Below are 24,340 nucleotides of genomic sequence, written 5' to 3'. Positions count from 1 at the left end.
TGGCTCATATGATTATAAGTGAAAACGTCAACACTGCCTTCTGTAACTGCAATCTTTCACAAATTCCTTTTCTTTTTTCCTGCACATTCAGTCACAGTGGATACTTATTCTTAGGATAGAAATAAATGTGCTCCTTCCAATCCCAAATGAGACATATATTTTCTTTTCACCTTTGTTGATTGATTGTATTAGTTTCCCAGAGCGCTCCTGTTTGTATGTACTTGAACATTAAGATCATGTTTAACCAATTCAGAGCCTCTGACTCGACTTGAAGTTTCGAGGCAACAATCATAGAGAGGTTATTGAGGTGGCTTTTATGTGCATTCTGAGGCACTGAGTACAAGAGCAGACATGTTGGGGGAGGAACAGAGGAAAATGATCTCCTAGCCTGTGCCCCTGAGTCACCTGCTGCTGAAAATAAAAAGATTATGGCGTGATAAAAGCAACATACTGTGGTTAAACTAAATAATTAAATAAAAAAAATAATTAACATGGTTATTACTGTATGTAGCATTATTTGGAATATGAAAACAATACTTTTCAATTTAAACTGTGCTACAGCAAATTAGTGTAATGTGAGAGATGACTCAACTGAATATTATTTTCTAGGGATAGACCAATTATCGGCGCCGATATTGGGCATTTTGACAAATATCGGTGTCAGCTTCTTAAAAATCTGAAGGCTGACAAAAAGTAAATCTAAAACCATTTTAATATCTGCCAAATATTCATTTAAATTTCAGACTCTATGAACCTTCTGAAATGTGAGCGTTGAATATTTCAGGTGTTTTTAAATTTTGGAAAAGAATATTTACTGTAGAAAACTATCATTTTAGTAAAGTTCAAGAACATTATTTAAGTCTGACATAAGCTAGTACAATTGTAGCAATGTAATTTCTTTTTTCCGACGTACCAGAATGAGTGTGATGAAAATTGTATATGTGAGTATGTGGATGTATTATTATCGTGTATTTCTATTAATTTTATGTATATACGCTATATGAGTAGGATCATATATTTTCTTTTATTGAAATATAACCTATTGTATTATAAATGAAATAAGTTAAAAGATATAATGAATAAGGGGTAGGACTAGATAGTTTTCATCTTCTTCCTACTCCCTTTTGAACATGCAGATTGTTATTGACTGATTTTATGTTTCTTCTATGTTAAATGTTCTTTTCTGCTGTCTCTCTGTTTGTGTGTTTATGCTGTATGTTCAACAAAAAAAAATCAATCAATCAATCAAATAATGTGCTAAGAGATTTTAACTTTTTAAGACATACCAATAACGTTAGGAGTTGCCTGAACATTTTGTTAGCATTTTAAAAGGATTTTGTCTAAGATAAAACAAAATTAAAAAAAAAAAAATCTACATTTTGAAAAGTCAATAAACATTCATGAACAAAGTCAAGACTGGAATTTATGTTAAAAAAAAAAAAAAAAAAAAGGCGCCAACACCTTTTGTCCTCCTTTTTACTAAAAATATATATATATTATATCGGTTATCGTCCCTCTTGGCTACTAATAATCGTCATCGGTATCGGTCCTGGAAAAAACATATTGGTTTATCTCTATAATTTTCACTTAATATTTCCCTGTAAAGGGTGTTTATTATTGATTGATATTATTTGAGATGTAAATATGACAGAAACTACATGGTTAGGGATGTAACTATACATCGAAAATCGATTTGACATAGATTTAAACTGCTTAAAATATGCATCAATGTAACGCCATGCTAACTGCTGTGCCTTGCGCAGTTTTCATCGTTTCTAGTTGGACCCTTTTAAGGGACGGTCACGTTTGTGCGATATTGTTCCTAGTAGCGGCGGATCATTGTAGACGGCAGTAAAAACTTGGTTAGATCTTTTCCAGTAGTCAATTTAATGTTTGAAATTTTGTAAGTGGCTCCTTGATTACTTAATGAGGTAATTTATTGTCCTGTGTGTTTATCGCTTGTATCAGATGAATTACACTCATGGTGAACTTCGCGTCGCTGACGTAGTGTCTTATTAATCCAGTAGAGGGACTTTACGTTACAATTGTTGAAGAGCCGTATATAGAGAGAGTCTGGTCAACTGAAAACACGGACGCCATGTTTCTTCCCTCAGCCACAGGGCGGGCCGTGTACTTAAGCGTGTAAGCACTTGAGCATGCATATCGTTTTGCACGCAATATAACGTTCTTTCAAAAACTAAGTGTACAGTTTCTTTTAATATTTTTTAACCTTTGATGTAGATGACAAGCCGATAATATAAGGAATATCCTGCATGTTTGATTGAGGCTATTACTAGTGTATGGTATATTTGTACTGTACTGTTTTGATTTTCAACGTTGGGAGCACTGGAAATGTATTAGTGTGTTCACACATAACACATAATATGTTCAAATAAGAGATCTGATTACATGTATTTGCTTTATCTCCTGTCTGTGGCGCCTGATATAACAGGCAAGATACTTCATAATAAGGCCAATGTAGCACTTGTGAAACCAAGTTGGTCAAACGTTCTCGATCTACGGCTCTGATTTGTTGAACAGACATCTGTTAATTCTTTGGGAAGGAAAAAAGAAAGAATCAACACGAATCGCTGAACAAAGCTGAAAACGTATTGTGAGGGCAGAATATTAACCGTAACCACAAAACAGTGACAAGACAAAAATGTAGTTAAACAGTCAAAATTATTAGTTCATTTTCAAGATTTTTTTTAATGATATATGTTTTAATAGATTTACAAAACATTATTGTTTGCAATAAGGACAAAATGTAGATGTCAAAATAAAACGTTTTGTTTATCAAATGAGTTATCCTGGCAATAGCATCTATCTGGTACCGCTCCACAGTAATTTCGTCAGGAAAAGGCGGGACATGCTGTAAAATAATTCAAGCTGATTGGACGATGCGACATTTTACACGTTTGTTTTAACCAATCACAGATGAAAATGCGTTTGTATCCGTTCATTGTTCTTGTCGAAGGGGCAAAAGCACGAACATCTTACAAGGTAGAAATGCATGAAGCGCAAGGAAACGGTGAGTAATTCTGTGAGAACAGAATTATTTGTAGCGTCCATTCGTTTGTTTGTTTGTTAGCCCCGGCGTCGGCGCTGGCTTCCTGGTTTCGTCACAGTTGCATATCCCGCCCCCCAAACACAATGTCGCTCTGTGATTGGTCCGAACGGCGATAACGGCAGTTATCAGCGGGATGGTATTCTCCGGAGTTTGTGAACTCACATAATACCACGAGAATTCATCTTGCGAGAGCAAGGTTACAAATGAGTCATTGTAAAAAAATAAAAAAAAAATTGTGAAAAAAAGTTGACCTGAAAATCGCAAATTGAATCGAATCGGGTTTGAGTGAATCATTACATCCCTAGTCAAGGTTAATGAAACTAAACAGGTTTGATGTTGAACAATGAACTATATAAGATTCATCCCTCCAAATTTGAATGAAAAATTCAAGAATATGTGGATCTCCTAGCTGATTTCACAAGTGTTTAATATGCACTCTGCCTGAAACATGTTACACGTCAATTAAGTACTCCAGATTTTCTTCACGCCAAACACGAATAAGAATACATTTTGTACCAAGCCCGCTGAATTTCATTGATCTGTACACTTTTTGTACGGACCAATCACAAAGCGGTATTGTGTTTGGGGACAGGCTATGCAGCTGTGACGGAACCACGAATGGACGCTCTAATTACTCACCGTTTACTTGTTTAATGTTGAAAGAGCAAGAGGCGTATCATGCATTTTTAGCTGATAATGATGTTTGTGCGGACTGCTCCGCAGTGATTGGCGAGACATTCTGTACAATACTTGGAGTTGATTGATATTGATATTGATATTGATATTGATTGATAGATAGATAGATTGATATTGTGAAGAACTCCCTTGAGTGAATCACAATTATCAATCTGGCTATTGCCAGGTTACTTCTTCAGTGCATGTCACCCCAAAATTGTTGACGCTTTCGCTTGTCCTTTGTTGTTATAGCCTGAAAAATCGGCTATGAAATTCACATAAATTTGAATATTTTTTGGAGGGATGAATCTTATATTGATCAACATTAAAGCAATACTTTACTTATTTAACCATTTTTGGCAGTCAAACATTAATATTTTGCCTATAATAAATTCGATATTTTCATTATTTTCCATGTACAATTAGTACCTTTTAAAAACATATTTTGCAACTTGCTGTCGACTGAAAATGACATCACAAGGGCTCGGGTAACCAATCACAGCTCAGCTTGTGAATGTCACATGACCAAACCTAGGTGAGCTGTGATTGGTTACCTGAGCCCTGAGCCCCCTCCCCGGATTTATGGGATCGGATTTATGCAATATGTAAGTGAAATAATTTGCCTAATTTCAACGGTTTACAAATCTATTATTTACTTAAGATAGAGTGAGTCAGTCATGTCAGCATTCAACGTTGCACCCTTTAGTGAAAAATATAGAATTTTGACGAATTTCAAAATGCTACGTACTTTGCGTTAAGTAGTTTTCTTCTCCAGAGAGTGCTGCAGAGCATACCGACAGGAGCAGGAGGAAGTTCCACCTAAAAGGCACATGGAAACAAATTAAAATTACATTTCCGTTACAGTGAAAATGGGAGCAGATGAGGAAAGGTATGTCCATTCTGGTATTTTTCACATTTTTTTTTTTACAACAGTGAATATAATTAGAATAAGAATTTTGTCTTTAATATTTATGTAACTAAGTTTGTACTCTTAGCAACAGTAACAAGTGACTCCTGAAACCCTGTTGCTATGATTAGAGTGACAGGGTTGCACTACAACAGGTTTGAAATTGTACTATTGTATGGAAGCCCAAAAGTGTCAAAATTCAATAAGTAAATAGGTCATTTTGAAATAACTATCCTGTAGATAAATAACTGACAATTATGTAATATGGCCATTAATAAATTTTAAAATGAGGTGTTAGTATTATTATGAAGTGTTATGCTATTCTTTAATGTGTAACAAATATTTTTATTTTTATTAAATATTTCATAATGTTTATTTTAACAATGTTATACTTTTTAAAAATAATGACATTTAATTTACTTTCAAGGTTTTATAAGATAAGAATACGTTGTTTGACAAAGTCAGTTTTTATTTCATAATGTCCTTATCCACAATGGTCTTTTACATAATGGCGTTTTACAGCCGAATGACTTGGTCTTCCACTAATTACACTAACATGGTCTTAATAATGTGTTTTTAATTGTTTCGATGCCGTCAAAATATTGCTTCATGTGAAACCAATCAAACCAGTGGCACAAAATAGGTTGGTGACAGCTGATTTAGCAGACAGACAATACTTCATGATGACTCAATTCTGATGATGCACAGGCAGTCACTATCCAAACAATTAGGGGTGTAAAAAAAAAAATCGATTCGGCGATATATCGCGATACTACATCGCGCGATTCTCGAATCGATTCAATAAAAAAAAAAAAACGATTTTTTTTATTATTTATTTTTTTTTATTTAAGAGCTCAAAATTGTTCATTCGGTAGTCTTACCGATTCAACGTCTTATCATCATTGCCTTTTTTTTGTTTTTTGTTTTTTTGTGTGAATCGATTTTTAAACTTCCATTTTTAATGGAAAAATATTCAACAAAACGTCTGACTTCGGGTTAGGATTCACACCTTGAGCATGGAAGAATGTTATATGAACGGAACATTAAGCCTTAATATTTTATTTTAATGCTGTTCAAACATGAAACAGATTACAACCTCTATAAGACTGAAATTTCAGATAAATAAATAATACATTTTCATATAAATCTTACACTCTACAAGCTTACTGATTAGTATTTTCTAAATTTGAATGAAAAAAAATCGCAACAATCGACTTATAAATTCGTATCGGGATTAATCGGTATCGAATCGAATCGTGACCTGTGAATCATGATACGAATTGAATCGTCAGGTACTAGGCAATTCACACCCCTACAAACAATTATAAATTCAACTAGTTGGAGACAGAGAAATATAATAGCTGTACAACTACATCAAATAAAATAATTGCTTTCAGCGTTCACACCCCATTTATTTCGAATGAGACATTCGAAAATTCATTCACAATTTAAATTCAAACCAGCTCATTCAATTCACCTTTGGATCAATTTACAGCATTCATCAATTTTTCACATTGCAAAAATTAAATTGTTTTCCTCTAAATATTGCATATTTTCCAACAACAAAATTTCTTAGAATAGGCACTTGGGTTAGGGTTCCTGCCTAACTTACTTCAATAACCAGTTAACCATTAATTTTCATTGTAGCATTTACGAGTGTGAATTGCCTAGTACCTGGTGATTCAATCCATATCACGATTCATAGGTCACGATTCGATTCGATACTGATTACTCTCGATACGATTCTATAAAATGATTATTGCGATTTTATTTTAACCCAAATTTAGAAGATACTAATCAGTAAACCTGTACATGTACACTGTAAAATTTGCATTAATCTTTTAACATCGATTCGGCCGCCTATTGAATCAATTTGAGAATTGTGCGCTGTAATATCGCGATATATTGCTGAATCGATTTTTTTAACACCCCTAGTACCATTCAAAATAAAAGATTAATAGTTCCCATTTGAAAGTTAAATTATTCTGCTTATTCATTTCAATTTGCGAACAATCACTTTTTAAAGACAAAAAAGGTTTTTGTTCATGACGTGAACAATTTTCAACATGCCAAAATTTTGTACATACCAAAAAGTCCACAGTTTTCACTCATATACTGCACCTTTTCACCAATAGTATTTCACATTATTAAATTCATGGATTTCACCACTACAATTCAACACCATTCAATATAATTTAATATTGGTCCATACCATTCAACATAATTCCATATCTTTCAATAACATTCTACTTGATTCAATATGATTCCACGCTTCTATATGGTTTCATTCAGCATTTCAGCATTCACTTACTATTTCTCCAGAAATTGCTTCATCTAGTTAGTTTATTTGATTTCATTATGAATACTATTTATTTAATCATTGTTTATATATTTTGTATTATTGATTTGTTTTATGTTTAACTTTTATGAACCACAGGAAGATTAGCTTTTGCACATTGCAAGAGCAAATGGAGATCTAATAAACAAAAACCCTACAAGCATCAGCAAACACGGCAGTTTGAAGACATTCAGAAGCAAAGCAGAGAATATGAAAGCAGCTTACAAAAATGGATAGTTTCGTTGTGATACTGGCATCGGGAGGGGACCCGATACGGCATAAAAACGCTGGCATCGCTATCGGCAAGTACTAACAAATAATTGGCAGATGCAATTTACCGATACTAGTATAGGACTTTGAACGCAGCGCCTTGTGTCTTGCTCTCGCATGACATGTGTTCAATCAATGCATGCCAAGCCAAGCTAATGCTACTCATGATTGATCCGTGGGCTATTTTGCTCCCGGTTGTTAGTTCAAACGCCAGCAGTGGTACAACTTGCCAAGTTTCTTAAGACAGAAATGCTACACGATCGTTTAGAAAAAGCAAGCAAAACATGGATGTTACATTATGCAAGCGGCTGTCAGCATAGAGATATTACATTAGATATATATTACATTAGATATTACTGAGATATTACATACATAGCTGTCATGTTGAAAGAAGTCCCACGATGGTCTCTATGTTAAAGTCCTGATTATAAAATGGCACTCGTGGCTTGCATCATAGCTTCATATCTGATGTTTGTAATCGGGCCCGACCGATTAATCGGCCGCTGATTATAATCGGCCGATTATTGGCCTTCAAACATCAGCCAAAACAATCGGCCAATTGGGCTAAATGGCCGATTATTTTCCCCCTTAAAACGTTATAGAAGAAAAACGAAGTTTCTGATGCTCTGAAAGTACCCTGAATGCACCATTTTGCTTGCTTAGCATTAGCAACTAGCAAGTGTGTAACGTATGTTATTCTGGTTATGCTCACAGGACACTGAGGAATAGTGAACACTTATTTAATTGTTTTTAATAATAATAATAATAATAATAATAATAATAATAATAATAATAATAATTAATTTATTCATAATAAATAACTAAATAAATAAATAACAAAATATTTAAATAATAATTATATATTTATACATTTTATATTTTTAAATAATCGGCAGATTAATCAGTAATCGGTATTTTCCTCTGCCAATAATCGGTACCGGCATCGGCCTAAAATAATGCATATCGGTCGGGCCCGAGTTTGTAACAACCCAAACTGCTTCAAAATCGCTATATTTATGAAGTTTTGGAGCCAAACAAATCTGAGTTCTAATAAATACAATTTGATTTCATTCCATGTATTTATTTTGTTACTAGAACACAGGGAAGAATCACCATTAGTGAACCCTGCATACTTGCACCCACAGATGCACCTAATTGTAGATGTCACTGCACTCCATTCAGATGCTCCAATACACTCCATCTTAGTCCTCATTACACCACTTAGCCCCTTAAGTATAATGTAAACACCCAGAAGAGGCCCATTGTAGTGTTAAATATGTCTGTGTATTTGAATGGAAATCAACAAATATGAAATACCTTGGGGTTCGAATACCTAAAGACCTCTCAAAAATATACAATATTAACTATGACCCCATAACTAAAGCTATTAGATCAGACATGGACAGGTGGTCGCAAATCCCCCTAGGTATGCATAATAAGATAGATATAATAAAAATGAATGTACTTCCCCGCCTCTTATACTTGTTTCAATATTTACCTGTTGAAATTAGTCTTAAGCAATTTAATGAATGGGATAAATTGATCTCGAGTTTTGTGGGGGGGTGGCAAAAAAACCAAGGGTTCGATGGACAACACAATTAAGAGCCCTAGCATGCTGTTGTAACCCAAGCTATGTAGCAAAATGGAAGGACCTTGAACTTTCACAGTTAAAAGTACCACTCCAATCTGTAATTGGCAGTAAGACTCTGTACAAAACCCATCTCAACAGCTTCAACCAATGGACAAAAGTGACCCTCAAGATCTGGTTTAGGGAGTGTAGATCGCCAACACTTGAAAGACAGTCAAGACAACTTAGATGGATTTGCTCAGACCCGTGTTTCAAACCAGCCGAGACCGATATGAGATTCAAAACCTGGAGTTATGCTGGTATTACTTCATTTTGTACAATCACATCAAAAGGGGAAATTGAAACCTTTGAAAACATCTCTTTAAAACATGGGCTAAGAAAAAATGATTTCTTTAGATGCCTACAGGTCAGGCCTTACTATAATAATGAAATGAAACCATTACAGAAGTCAGAGACTAACCTTGCAGATATATTAGTGTCCATGTACAGAGACAAAGGTGTAAAGAAATTGGTTTCAATATTTTACTCAACAATTCAACACAAAGAATCTTTCAACCAACACTGTTATATTAAAATGGGAAAAGGAGTCTAGACTTGAAATTTCACAGAAAGACTGGCTGAATATGTGCTCTGTTCAGGCAACATCCACTAGTTCAGACCATTGGAGAGATTTTTGCGGGCGCAAATTTAATAAGATTTTTTGTTACTCCAGAAATAAAGGGTCTGCAGGGTGCTTTACATAGAGGTGGTCTTTGCTGGAGGAAGTGTGGAGAACAGATCGCAGACCATTCCATTATATTCTGGGACTGTCCACAGATTCAGGCATATTGGGATGGGCTCAAATACACAATTAACAAAGTTTTGAAAAGACCAATTGACTTCTCTTTCAAAACAATATACTTATGCAATATCACAGCTGACCTTCCAAACCATGACAAAGATCTGCTAAAGATAATAATGGCAGCCACAAAAAAGGCAGTAACTAGGAGATGGCTGCAATCTGATCCGCCAACACAGACCGATTGGATAAGTATTATGAACAAAATTGAAAGTATGGAGCGTATTACCTTCTCTTTAAACCAAAAAATGGAAAAATTTCTTCTGTTTTGGGAAAAATGGATTGTGTTTATAAACCAAAGAACTGACTCTTGAACCACTGCTGTATAAAAAGACTGAAAAAATATCGATATCGCGATATTGGCCCTTGCAATATGCATATCGCAAAGGCATGCAATAAGTTTTATATGGAATTTTATGCTTTTTATATGAATTTGACCAATCAGATGCTAACTAAAATGTGCATCGCCATTCAATAGATGAAAATCATCAAGACATAATTACAATTAATTAACTAAGATTACATTAAGGTTGCTTATTTTGCCACATGAAAAATGTTTTTCTTTCATTAGGTAATAAAAATGTTATTTATTTAGGTACATGTTAAATATCGCAATAATATCGATATTGCTATGTTCAGCAAGTATATCGCATATCGCATGTTTTTCCAATATCGTGCAGCCCTAGTAATTACTGTATTTTTTTTTCTGTACTGTGAAATTGATGACCAAATGTATGTTTGGTGTTTCTGTTTTGCTATAATTGAAAAAGATGTCTCTGTGCAGTGCATGATCAAATTGTTGATGCTTCATCAGCAGCTAAAGATAAATACATTGCCACCTCATTCAATGTTGTTAATAAATGAACAACATTTAAGATGATGTACTGCCTTCAAATTCAGTTGCAACCTGAATTTTAAATCTTCAGTCTCACTGTTGACTAAAATCAGTAAAACAGCTTTGGAACATGCACAGTACGTGATCCATGAAGTGAGTCGATAACTGCAAAAAGATTTTTGTGATTGAGTGTATTATTATTCAGACATGCTCCATGTAATACTCACTGGTGACACTCACTAAAGTAACGTCTAACTAGCGCAACCACACAGCAAATCAAAGCTCTCCACATTTTAAAATCTGGAGAAAAAAAAATGTAAATGGGTGAGAGTAAAATTTCCATTACTTGCATTGAAACAAAGGCCAACTTTTAATGTTGCTTTGAAAAGGGGGTTGCATGCGTTACCAGGCATTTGTGATGTAATTCAGCATACCCTGAACATTCAGATTCAATCAATAATGATGACAGGCATCGCCAACATGGAAGCTGCTGAGACAAACTGTGCAGTGGCTCCTGGCAACTTGTGGGATGACGACACTGGGACACAATTTCAAAAAGGCTGTTTTGCTCTGTCTTCGTGAAATAAATGAGTCCCATCAGTCATGGTCTGTTGCCTAAGCTTCCACTGGCTTGTCATTAGAGCACAATAGTGGCAAACATCTTGGGTGCTGCCTTACAAACTTTCACTGTCTAAGACAGGGGTGTCAAACTCATATTAGCTCAGGGGCCGCATGGAGGAAAATATATTACGAAGTGGGCCAAAACGGTGAAAAATAATTAAGTTGTGTTTAAAAATAATGACTACCAGGGCAATTCCGTGTACAAGTTACATTACTCACCTGAGGACTGCTTGTGAAATTACAAATTTATATATTGATTGTGGCTGGTTGATTAATTGGTCCGACATTACAATTTTTTTTCTTTTTTTTTACATTATAAAGTTGTCTCGCGGGCCGGGTTAAACCGCTTTGTGGGCCTGATACGGCCTGTGGGCCGTATATTTGACACCCCTGGTCTAAGAGAAGCAGCACTTAAGAAACGAGTTTGTGTGGCCCTATATTTGGCAGACAGCCTTAAACAGACAGGCATGTTTGTTTTCCCACACTTAAGGTATGAAAACCCCTCATCCTTTTCTGCACAAGCATTGAAAGAGAAGAGCATGTAATTGCAAAAACACACTAGAACCTCTTCTCCATCTAAGAATGTACTCTGGCATCCATGTCCGGGAACACAAACACATTATCCAAAGTATGAAAAGACAACAGAAGAAAACAACATGTGGTAATACAATAATTTAACTGCTGAGAGGGGAACGAAGAAAGGACATTTCTCTTCGTTCTAAAGTTGTCAGCCATTAAAAGCAGACTTCAAATAGGAACGAAGGCTAAATATGACTTAAGCATTCCCTTTTGGGCTGTCAAGGGGGACCATCTGATGCTGATTCAGGCAACCTTTTTTTTTCTGTCCTCACTGTTAGAGCTATGGTATCCCTGAACACCCCTCACCCCCCCACCCACTGAGCTCCAGCACATCTACAGGGTAGAAATGTGGTAGCAACAGCCACACATTGAAAATGTGCTGGCAAACTTTCTGTCTCAGGGTGACAGGAAAAAAACATTGAACATGTAAACAGTAATTCTGTCATTTGAATGAGGAAATGAATGGCAGTCAGTCTTTATTAAAAGTAAGTGACATGCTTCCTAGTCCTTGCACTGAAAGTAAGACAAAGCTCCCCAAATACTGTTCTGTTGACTGAGGGAAATGCCACTATGTGGAGAGTGAGTGTCATGTCAAGACTATAAATCAGGGGTGTCCAAACTTTTTCCTCTTAGGGCCACATACAGAAAAATAAAAAGCTGCAAGGGCCACTTTGATTATTTTTTTCTTTAGTTATTTATTAACACATTCATTGCCAGACCAGCAAAAACTGCATCATTTGATGTCTTTTTCCGACAATGGCAGTGAATGAGTTAAACATGGTAAAAATCAATGAAGCAATTATAAATTGTTGATATATGTACAGTTACTTATTGAAAACTGCTAACAGACACAAGGCAAATATTGACCCCTGTGTGCCACTATAATAGATATGCCTCTCCACTGAGCAGCAGCTGATCCCAACTTGACATTCTGAACCACAAGAACAAACGGTCGTCAACTGACCACACTTAAGAACCATTAATGTGATGTTTTCACATTTTTTTCATTAATAATTAACCATTAATTAATGTGATGTTTTCACAAATTGGACGTTGACACTAAGAAACAAGTGGATGAAACTATTTTTATTTCCGGAACTGAATTATTAGTTGCAAATTTGTGTCTTTGCATAGCTAGAAATGTTTAATCCGCCCCCCCACACTTTTTTTTTTTTTTTTAATAAACAGAATTGAAAAATTATTTTTAGTATTTGCCGCGGGCCGCCAAAAAATGTATGGCGGGCCACAAATGGCCCCCAGGCTGTAGTTTGGACACCTCTGCTATAAATAATCACAACATAGAACTAGTGCAGTCCACACAAAAACAGTAATGTGTCTTTCTCCCATCAAATCAACTTAGATCTTCAACAATGGTTGATTCAGCCATGCAGGCACAAAATGGAGAGAAAAGGAAATGCATTTCTTAAATTTACACTCATCTGTCAGGTGAATGGAGACATTCACAATTATCGGCCGGGCCGATTATTGGTGCCTATATTCGGCATTTTGAGGCATATCGGTATCGGCCTTTTCAAAAAAAAAATTGACGGCCAATAAAAGATCTATTTAGTTCACTCCCAGCCATTTTCACAGAAGCAATCCCGTTCGCTCCCAGCTGTTTTACTGAATTTGGACTGATTTTGCAAGGCCCACAGAATATTGTGTTCTATTGCTATAAAAACATGGAACCCATCAAGAGAAAGATTAAAGTCTCTTCTTTCATCAGGAAAAAAAGTGTATTGTATCTGTTTCCGTTTTGCAGCAATTGGCATTAGAATGTAGCTAAGTTTCATAATTTTGCACAAATCTATTTAGCATTGTGAGTAATTGAGCTGTTTTTCCAACATGACCCTGGTTGATCTCTTATACTCTGTTGCCATTTGTGTAAAAACTACCATTATTTTCAACCGTTCTTTGTAATTCAGAAATGGCATCAAAGCCTTCTATATGCTCTAGCTTAAACAAAAACAAAAACAAAAAACGTATAAATACGTCTTTGGGACACTTAAAATATTTAAAATAAAACGTATTTACACATTTTTTTTGGAGCAAATTGGCTAAATTTTCTGTTTTCAGTCAGTCTCTGGGAACGTTATGCACCTATTTTGTGATTGTTTGAAATTATAACAAAGATAAGTAAAAAAATTAAATTAAATATTTCAAAATTTTGAAAAAAAACTATTTGCTGGAGAAATGAATACAAAGCTATTTAATTTTTCATTTAAGTTTTTAAAGATGTGCTGATGACCCAGGGAACGCCCTGAACTTTTTTTTTAGTATTAAAACAGTGTATTTTATAATTAAATAATAAAAAAAATAACATTTTACAAAATCTGAAAAGTTGTTCAGAACTGTTAAAAAATTTGTATTTTTTATTTTTTTTTTCATGTCAATATTTGTTTGCCTTTTACTGAAATATCAGCATATCGGCTCCAAATATCGGTCATCGGCCTCCTTACTACTAATTATTGGTATCGGTATCAGCCTTGAAAAAAACATATTGGTCTATCTCAATTCACAATTATATGTCTACATGTCTAAATTGGCCTACGACTAACCACATCATTAGTGACAGCAAAGTAGGAAAAGTTGTAATCTATCCTAACAACTCTAAACTGTTTAACATCTACTGGAGAGGTACACATATGGGGACCTATTTTCATTCCCACTGAAAGTCTAGTGCAAAGCACAGTCTAATTGTGTGCATGATGTCGAGTTTTTTTCTTTCTTTTTTGGGGATTTTCATAGATTTTGAACAGATACAATTGTGCGTAAGGGGGCGGTTGCACCGTTGTGCACGGTTGTGTGATGGAACCACTGATCTGTATATATTACGGGATACCCGTTATCCCATACACGCCCGTGCAAGACGTTGAAGCCACAGGGCAGCCATCTTACTCCTCCCATCTTGCGAGCATACTACTGTATGTATGTACTGTATGTATAAAGCTCGTAGGCTCTTAGTATAGGGCCGGGGCCTGGGTGGGGGAGGGGCGATTGGCGAGGTGTTCAACAAGTGCTGCTTTGAACACCCACTTTTTCTTTTATCGCTCAGTTCCTTAGACCCCAATATTAGATTTGGCAGAGGCAACTTTTGTTGAATTACAAGTATAATTCTTTAATTTAAAAAAATATTAAGCATATCATTCATACATGCATTAAAGGCAAGTTTTAAAATGTCTGAAGTCCGCTCATGTTTAACAAATTTAAAACATCATACATAATGCTATTTCTATTAAGTACTGTTGTGTGCTGAAGGTTGGATCCCAAAGCGCAGACAAAAAATTTTTTTTTAACTATGTATTCACATCGAGAGGCATGGAACAAACTTGACTTGACGAGAAACAAAGAGAGTTGCACAGATGAACAGAAGGCAATAATCCGTCAAACACAAACAATTCTCAGAACGCTACGAAAGACAGTGAATCGATCTGATTGGTTGTCACTACGTAAAGGATTAAAGTCTCACATCACATAGGCCCAGACACCACCTAAAGGAGTAAAGATTGACATCACACGTCCTGACATCACATAACATCACATAGCATTTTTCCAGTTGAAACCAGATCATGGTTACATCAGTTCAAAACAGACACTTGTTCTAATTAGTACAAAACAGACACTTGACCTCACGGTCATGAACCCAAACTTAACAGGTCATGAACTCAAACTTAACCCTGGCGTGACCCCAGACATGACAAGTACTGTCTCAAATGTTTTCCAATTTCGATACTGTAAATGTGTAGGATCGTATGCCGAGAAACGTTTCTTGGGAGGCGTATAATGGCGACCATGCATGCAGCTTCAAAAGGCTTGGCCAATCGGCTATCCAATAATATATACAGATCAGTGAATGGAATGTAGCTTTTTCCTGGCCAATCATAGTGATATCTCTCACTTTGCATTAAATTCAGGGAGGCCGGAGTAACCCTCCCTCCCCCGCCCAATAGTTGTGCCGTGCAGTAAGTGCAGTAGTAGTACTGTTAAGATGATAATAATTGTAAATCTTTCAATGAATTAATTTATTCAATGATTCAGAGGGCTTGTCCCATGCAGCTATATTTATGAATGAAATAGATGACATCCACCACACATGCAGGACCCTCTCGAAAATGAGATGAAGCATCTTCATGTAATATCCTCTAAAGTAATGAACACAGCGCTAAATCTGTCTGCATTTGCCTCAATCAATTCCGCCAAACTCGTGTTACACCACCTGTGCCTCTAGTTAGCTCTAGTTTCACAGAGTCTCAAATCTCGCCTACTTTTTGACAACAAATTGGAGATGCGCCCTGATGGCTGCAGCTTGCAGTGCTGGAATGCACAAGGAGGCATAGCGCGGGTACCAAATTCATAAACACTCTAAACTAGACTTGCCATGGCACACAAATAATGGTGTGCCCCGATTTCAGGCCAAACGCAGTCTACTGTCTGCTACCAACTTACCAGATGCAACAGGGGACTCCACCTATGTACGGCGGAACCCTCAAAGAGTCATAATCCGGTCCCAAATACGGACTTTCACTGGCACGAAAACTGACGAATTTTACGCGGATCGCATGTGTGTCTGTTTTCGAAAATAAAGCTCAGCCCATTATATATTATACACTGGTCCCACGGCTAATTTTCAATTGGCCTCTGTAGAGAAGGTTTTCTGATTTGGATTTAAGCGAACAGAATTATGACATCCCGAAGCTGTTTTGTTCAGTTTCTTCATGTGTCCTTCAAAATGTCAACACAGTTGATGTGTACTCTTGAATTCTTGAAAGGTGTTGCACAATTTCATTTTTCTAAATTTGGTACAATAATGAGCTTACCCGAATATTAATGCAACTTTAGAAAGAAAAACAGCAAATAAATGTATGGTTATTTTATTTTTTATTTTTTATTTTTTTGAATTACTGGTGGATCACATCTCTATGGTGTATAGGGCTGGGAATCTTTAACTGTCTCACGATTCGATTTGATTATGATTTTTGGGTGAACGATTCGATCCAGAATCGATTTTCGATTCTCGATTCAAACGATTCAAACGATTTTCGATTCAAAATTATTTGATTGACATATAATTTCTGCTTCAATTTACAGATATACACAACATTGTCATGATCTATTTCCAGTCTGCTTTGCAAGACAAAATGACAAAAAGAGACATTAAAGTGTCTTTTTTTTTTTCTTTAAACATTTATTAATTTTGTATTGTAAGTGCCTTTTTCCACAAAAACAGCATGTGGGCTACAACTGCCTTTTCCCCTTCTTCTTCATTTCTAATTTAAATAAAATCGATTTTTCGATTCAATTCGATTAATAAATGAGAATCTTGATTCTTTTATGAATCAATTTTTTGGCACACCCCTAGTGTACACTGCCACCTACAGTGGCGGAGTCCCCTCTCAATATCCACAAAAGAAGAACAGATGGAAACGGACATAAGTCGCATGTCCCTTTTGCGCATTTTCACAAAATACGCTTAAAAATTTGAAACAATTTAATAGAAACCCCACTTATGCTATAGCAACCCACATTAACATATTCAGTCTTCAGTCTTAATTTACCACAGCGGGCCAATGTTTTAAATCTGCAACATCCCAGAATGCATCATTGCATCTGGTTTTGCCAAAAAAAACAAAAAAAAACAAAAATTCAGAATTGTATATCCCATATGATAATTTTCATCAAATCTTTAAATATTTATTTATTTATTTATTTATTTTTTAAGCCTCAGAGGGTGAACACAAGAATGCTGATGCCAAATGCTGGTCTAATGATTTGATACTGCAGAAGCACTAATGGCTAACATGTTTTTGATTTCTTTTGCAGTTTTCTGGACTTGTGATGGCTGATTTCAAAACTTTGCCTCATCAACTATTACACTCAACATTATACTAGACATTCCCGACTCCAGTGAGGATGAGCGGTTCAGAAAATGGAGGGATGGATTTTCTGTCATCTTTAGTACAGTAGTTAATTCTTAAGCCACTGTAGTGAGTGTATGGTGTTCTCTCTAGATTGGTGTCTGGAGTCAAGAGGTCAGTGCAGACCAAAGTAAAGATTGACTCAGTCCACAAGACAGCATGCAGACAAAGGGATGTGAGTAAACTTACAGTGGTCTTTATTGGTTTACCCTTTTGCTTATGTGGCTGAACTTGCAGATGTTAGAAGCCTTAAATGAAGTCACAGAAAGAGACCAATCCCAACAGACACCGGTGTGCAGAAAATGAGCATACAGGCAGCTAACGGTGTTAAAACTGACAATTTATCAAGGACCACCCACTGGGTCAGCTAAATCTTTATTTTAATCTGATCTTAAAAGTGCATTATGCAGTTTTACCTGGATTTTTTTTTTTAATTTAGAAGACTGAGTGATAAGTTTTTTTTTGTTTTTTTTTTGTCTGCAAGTGATGTACTACTATTCAACTCACATATTCATTGCTAACAAGTGACGACTAAGCACATCACAGACACAAACATGTCTACAGGGCAATATGAGTGAGAGGTCTGCCCTGGTAGTCTACTTGACATAGTGTAAGGCATGGGGCTCATAGTTATTAGGGGTGTAACGATATCCAAACATCACAATACGATATTATCACAATAGGAAGGTCACAATACGATAATTATCACGATATTGTGGGGGCGTTGGCGATATTTAAAAAAGATCACAATATTGTAAAAAAAAAAAAAAAGAAAAAAAGCACAATATTGTGCTTTTGTACATAACAGAAATGCATATAAACCACCTACAATCTCTAATAATATTGAGGCACTTACTTTCTAATGCAAGCACACATTGATCGCTTCACAAGCAAATTAGGTTCCCCTTCCTCTGACAATTAGCATAAATTTTAAACATAGAAGGCCAAAACATCCCTCATGAAAATTTTATTGCACTAATAAAATAGCCACTAGACCAGGGGTCTCCAAGTTCGGTCCTCGACAGCCCCTATCCAGCCTGTTTTCCATGTTTCTTTCCACTAACACTCCTGGTTCATGATCGGGATCGTTATCAGGCTTCTGCAAAGCTTGCTGATTTGCTGATCATTAGATTCAGCTGTGCTGAAGGACAGAGACATGGAAAACAGGCTGGATAGGCCGGACTTGGAGACCACTGCACTAGAGGGTGCTAGAACTGCACAAATGGAAATCAACCTGACTTTTTTAACAGATGTGTTCCTTTTAAATATTGTGAACATGACGACGACGATATTGTGGCAGTTTTAATATCACAATATCACGATATTGCCCTTATCGTGACATCCCTAACAGTTATAGTTACGTTATCTGATCAAAACACTATCCAGTATTTGATTTTGATTTGATTTCTATTTTCAAAAGGACACATTGCCACTTTGTAGAATGAACAAACAAAAATCCCAAATTTTAGCTTAATCTCACATATTTGGAAATTTAACGTTTTAATTGCTTGCATATAAATAGTTGGGCTATGCCGCGCCTGCCCACCAACCAGAGGTGGAATTAAATAGCCAAGCATGTATTCTTTTGTTATCGGTTTCTGAGAATGTGTCTTGAGCGAGCCAGTCAGAATTTCCGTTCCACTGTTATGTAACAGTGCGGCTTATTACATGATAACCACCCCCCACACATACTTAGTTCTCCGCCCGTGACTTCAGAGCTAAACTGAGCCTGGCCAGTTTCAAGATATAACCAAACTGACCTGTCTCTGCAATAGTACGTTAAAGCATAGTTTTAACTTGGATTTAAAAGCATTCACAATTAAGACTGACTTCACTTCTGTTGGCAAATTCAAATTGCGTGCAGCGTAACAGCTAAATGTTGCTTCACCGTATTTGCTTTGAATTAAGTGACACATATGTGATTGCTTGGTGAGGTTGTCAACTCAGTGGGGGTGGGAGGTTATTTATGTTTGCCCATGTGTTCACTACACTCACCACACACATGGATCAGTTCTGTCCACAAGTTGACAAGGGTAATAGGTGATGTAGCGCTACTCCACAATGAAAATGCAATCCATACTATGCCCCAACTCATCGTAACAAAATCCATACTCGCCATTGGATTAGCGCTATATTGGTCAGGCTGCTCAATGGCTCACTTTAATTAGATTGGGTTTCGCCCTTAAAACAGGCTAATATCACAACAGAATATGGTGTGTTAACTGTGTGTATCATTCGTGATCCTTGTGTTACTTTTATGAAAACATGTCACGGACATATTCAAACACCCCTGAAGGGCTCTTTCTGGCCCGCAGGCTGTATGTTTGACACCATTGTTTTAAAATGTAAAAATAAATATTTTTTAAAAATTTGTCCTTAATTTAACCTCTGACAACGGGCACTTGTCACATTGAGCCTCTACTTTGCTCAAAGGCACTTCAGCAATGCTCAGGAAGTGACCTCTCTCCAATTCCAATAACCAGTCATTGACTCCCTCCATGACCAACTTGAACCTGCTATCTTTCAGGCTAAAGGTCAGCCCATTTTAACAGGAACGTCTTCATCAACATTGTACATGCTCCTCTTGACCTTATGCAATGAAGTCAATTACGAGTGCATCTAATCGGTCCTGGCTCACTGTGTTGCGTCACTGACAGCAAAGTAGCAGCAATGCTCCCAACGGTGACAAATTGTCTAAAGCTCAAGAGCCGATAAACCACTTGATGCATATACACACTATACTCGAAATTCAAAGGAGACTGCTCAGTCAACTCACTTCTCATGTTCAATCAGAAAAATCAAGAATTGAGATCATTTCAAGTATACTTTATTGTGAAGAGGTAACCTTTCCTCTGCTGAGAGTGCAAAGAGAGTTGAAGGAACATATTGTATTTGAAAAAAAAAAAAAAAAAAAAAACTTTTGCTCACATCTGGAGAGAATTCATAACAGAGTACACTGTATCGGTGATTTGGAATCCAAGAACAATGTAGTTCCAGACATTGCAAGGAGCACTATCAGTTAAATATGAAAGGGGGAGTTTGGTTCATTCCGTATATCAATAATGCACACTGCTGTGATGACTGTTCTAGAAAGCGTTTTACTGCTCTTCTTTTTTTACAACTCCTCTGACATCTATCAGTGGCATGCTGAATAAGCACTTTTTCTTTAAAGCATTATGGATACCCATTGTGCGCATGAGCCTCTGCAAGGTTTTTCTAATAATAGTATTTCGTATTTTATAGCTACTTGTATACTTAAATGCAAATCACCTCTAAGTTTTAAAATAAAGCAGTTTTGGAGCTACATAGTAAACGAATGAATGGTTTAGCCGTAGCGTTGAACTGGTTAATTTGAGTCTCGTAAGTGCATGAAGCTGAAACATGTTCTGTCACTTGGCAGCCTTTCAGGGATAGACGCCAGCAAACGAGCAGAATAATGTTTCCAATTACACAAGCACTAAACGCCTGTCGCGTAAACACTTGCAAACGCACATAATATGACATCTGCATGCTAGTTAAGCAAAAGCACATGCACTTACGTTGCTGCCGCGGAAACGTGTCCACTCCTTGTCCGTTGAGCTCCTAAATGCATTTGTATGCATTTGTCCAGGCAGCAGAAATCTGGATGAAAACAGAATCGCACTCGAAAGGATACCTTGTCATGAGCTAACCCTTTGGAAGCAGCCAAGGGAAGCTTCAAGTGGTCGGAGGAGTAATGTTACTGCCAGCTCAGAGATTCCTCATCGTGTGATAGTCCACCAGAGCTCGCTCGCTGCCTCTGCCGGCTCCCTTTTGCGCCAAAGCGCTAATGCGGCGCGCACTGTTTCGAGCTCCAAACTGGAGACGCACAATGGTTGCGCACACACAGAGACACGCACACACACGTAGCAGGTCCAACTGTCGATGTGTTCCCTTTGCATTCACAGAGCATCCGACGCCTTCTGATCTGAGAGGCTTCTTCTTCTTCTGCGTCTTTACCTCCAGGCGCTGGGTTTGCGTTATGTGCCTTGACTTGCACTGATGGGACAGACAGCATTCAGCCCAGCACAACTCCTACTTACCAGCTGCTGGTGTTGGATTTCACCTAGTTCTGCCTTGTGACATCACGGATAGAATTTTGGCATGTGCACAATATGGACAGAATTTTGGCATGCACGCACAAATACCATAGCCTATACATATATACGGAGCTGTCTGTATAAATGTAGGCCTATGTCTCCAGGGTATACAGACTAAAAAAAAAAAAAAGAAACGCTAACTGTGATTGTTTTAACAGTAATGTAATTAGATATGAAGGATGAGCTTTTCAGATGTGCAAATCTGTTGTATTTATTGGATTGCAATCTAAATGAATTGTTTGGACTTCACTTAAACTGAGGATTTCGCACATTGGGTTTTCTACTATGTTAGCATCTAAAACAGGGGTGTCCAAACTTTTTCATTTGAGGGTCACATACAGAAAATCAGAAGGACGTAAGGGCCACATAATGTTATGAAGAAAAATTGTGTTTAGTCCTAAAAATTTTAAAAATTATTTATTTGTGTGCTTTTGTATATTTAGAAAAATGCACCAGTATATAAACCACTTTATTTATAATATGGCACTAGGGTTATTATAGTTTTGGAATTTTTCATTTTAGTTTTTATTTTGTTTTGAGTTTTGTTTTGTTTTTTAATTGAGTTAGTTAATTAGTTTTTAGGGTGGTTCTGTTAGTTTTTGTATTAGTTTTAGTTCTTTAATAAATGTTTAGTTTTAGTTTAGTTAGTTTCAGTATTAGTTTTAGTTTTTTTATGTGTATTACTCGTGCGCAACATTTAAAAAACACCATGGGCACGACGTCATTATTCCGGTTCATATCAAAATAAATCTACTAAAAATCACATTTAAAATCATCCCCAAAGGCTCATGCATTAAATTAATTACCAAAGACTAAAACGAAGGACATTTTTGCTCTAGTTTTATTTTAGTTAGTTTTGTGAAACATAAAATGTAGTTTCAGTTACTTTTCTTTTTTTAAAAAGCATCTTCGTTTTGTTTTATTTCGTTAACAAAATTGTTTTTGAATTTTAGTTTTTTCGTTAGTTTTATTTAATGAAAATAACCTTTAATGGCACCTGTTTTTTGACAGCCTCCCTTTTTACTTTGACCATCTCCAAACATTTTTGTTTTTATTTTATTTGAACTGAGTCAAATGCCATTTTTAGCATATGTCGCGGGCCACTGAAAAATGGACGGCGGGCCGCAAATGGCCCCTGGGTCGTAGTTTGGACACCCCTGATCTAAAACAAGGTGTTGAATATCAGTTATTGATTTGTGCTTTCAATGTGAAAGCCAATTGTCCTCCAATTAACATAAAATTGTCAAATATGACTTTGGTCAACATTATGACATAACTAAAAATTTGCTCCCAGCTGTTAGAATTTGTGGGCGTGTTTGCGCTGGTATATGATTAGAACAATATCCTTAGTGAATAGGTGGTTAACTGGGAGCAGACTGCAAGGTGCAGTTGTGGAGCAATTAGGGACGTCACGATAAGGGCAATATCGTGATATTGTGATATTAAAACTGCCACAATATCGTCGTCGTCATGTTCACAATATTTAAAAGGAACACATCTGTTAAAAAAGTCAGGTTGATTTCCATTTGTGCAGTTCTAGCACCCTCTAGTGGCTAGTTTATTAGTGCAATTTAATTTTCATGAGGGATGTTTTGGCCTTCTATGTTTAAAATTGTGCTAATTGTCAGATGAAGGGGAACCTAATTTGCTTGTGAAGCGATCAATGTGTGCTTGCATTAGCAAGTAAGAGCCTCACTGTTGTTATTAGAGATTGTAGGTGGTTTATATGCATTGCTTTTATGTACAAAAGCACAATATTGTTTTTTGCTTTTTTTTTTAGTATGAACTCTTTTTTTACAATATTGTGATCTTTTTTAAATATCGCCAACGCCCCCACAATACCATGATAATTATCGTATCGTGACCTTTATATCGTGATGTCGTATCGTGATGTTTGGATGTCGTTACATCCCTAGGAGCAATAGCTCACGGTCTTAGCGGACGCGGTGCATTCTGAGTGAATCTACCCCATAGTGTTTAAAAATGGAAATGTGTGTCTAGATCAGGGGTCTCTAAGTTCAGTCCTCGAGAGCCCCGATCCAGTCTGTTTTCCATGTCTCCGTCCGTCAGCACAGCTGAATCTAATGATCAGCTAATCAGCAAAGCTTTGCAGAAGCCTGATAACGATCCCGATCATGAATCAGGTGTGTTAGTGGAGAGAAACATGGAAAACAGGCTGGATAGGGGCTCTCGAGGACCGAACTTGGAGACCCCTGGTCTAGATAGATCACTAGGTGTGACCAGCTCCGTGGCTGAGTGGTAGCGTGTCCTCCCTGCGACTGGGAGGTTGTAGGTTCAATCCTTAGCTGCATGGGTCATACCAAAGACTATAAAAATGGGTTCCATTTGCCTCCCAGCTTGACAATCAGCGTTATTGGTTGGAATTGGGGGGTTAGATCACCAAATGATTCCCAAACGCAGCCGCTGCTGCTGCTCATCACTCCCTCAGTGGATGGGTCAAATGCAGAGAACGAATTTCGCCCCACTTAGGTGGTTTTCAGGAATCACGTGACCGGCGGGATTCCCGAAAAAATGTCAGTCTCTAACACAGATTAACCAATCTCTTGGTCAGAATGACCAATTTGT

The 24,340-nt window shown here is 36.7% G+C and overlaps 1 protein-coding gene across 2 annotated transcripts in view; it reads right to left on the bottom strand.

Moving 5' to 3' along the window:
• Window positions 1-21,642, bottom strand: part of col24a1 (collagen type XXIV alpha 1) — a 144,052-nt gene extending 122,410 nt beyond the window's left edge. For both annotated transcript variants that reach the window (XM_077533926.1, XM_077533928.1), the window contains exons 1-2: window positions 21,176-21,642; window positions 4,494-4,564 (exon numbers count right to left, since the gene is read on the bottom strand). In XM_077533926.1, the coding sequence (XP_077390052.1) occupies window positions 4,494-4,564; window positions 21,176-21,228 (124 nt within the window). In that variant the 5' untranslated portion in view covers window positions 21,229-21,642. The remainder of the gene's footprint in view (window positions 1-4,493; window positions 4,565-21,175) is intronic.
• Between the last annotated feature and the right edge of the window lie 2,698 nt (window positions 21,643-24,340).

Source organism: Festucalex cinctus, chromosome 10 (genome assembly GCF_051991245.1).
Source record: "Festucalex cinctus isolate MCC-2025b chromosome 10, RoL_Fcin_1.0, whole genome shotgun sequence".
NCBI classification, from domain to species: Eukaryota; Metazoa; Chordata; class Actinopteri; order Syngnathiformes; family Syngnathidae; genus Festucalex; species Festucalex cinctus.
Note: the sequence above shows the minus strand (reverse complement) of the source record. Positions and strands in the feature narration are given on the sequence as shown.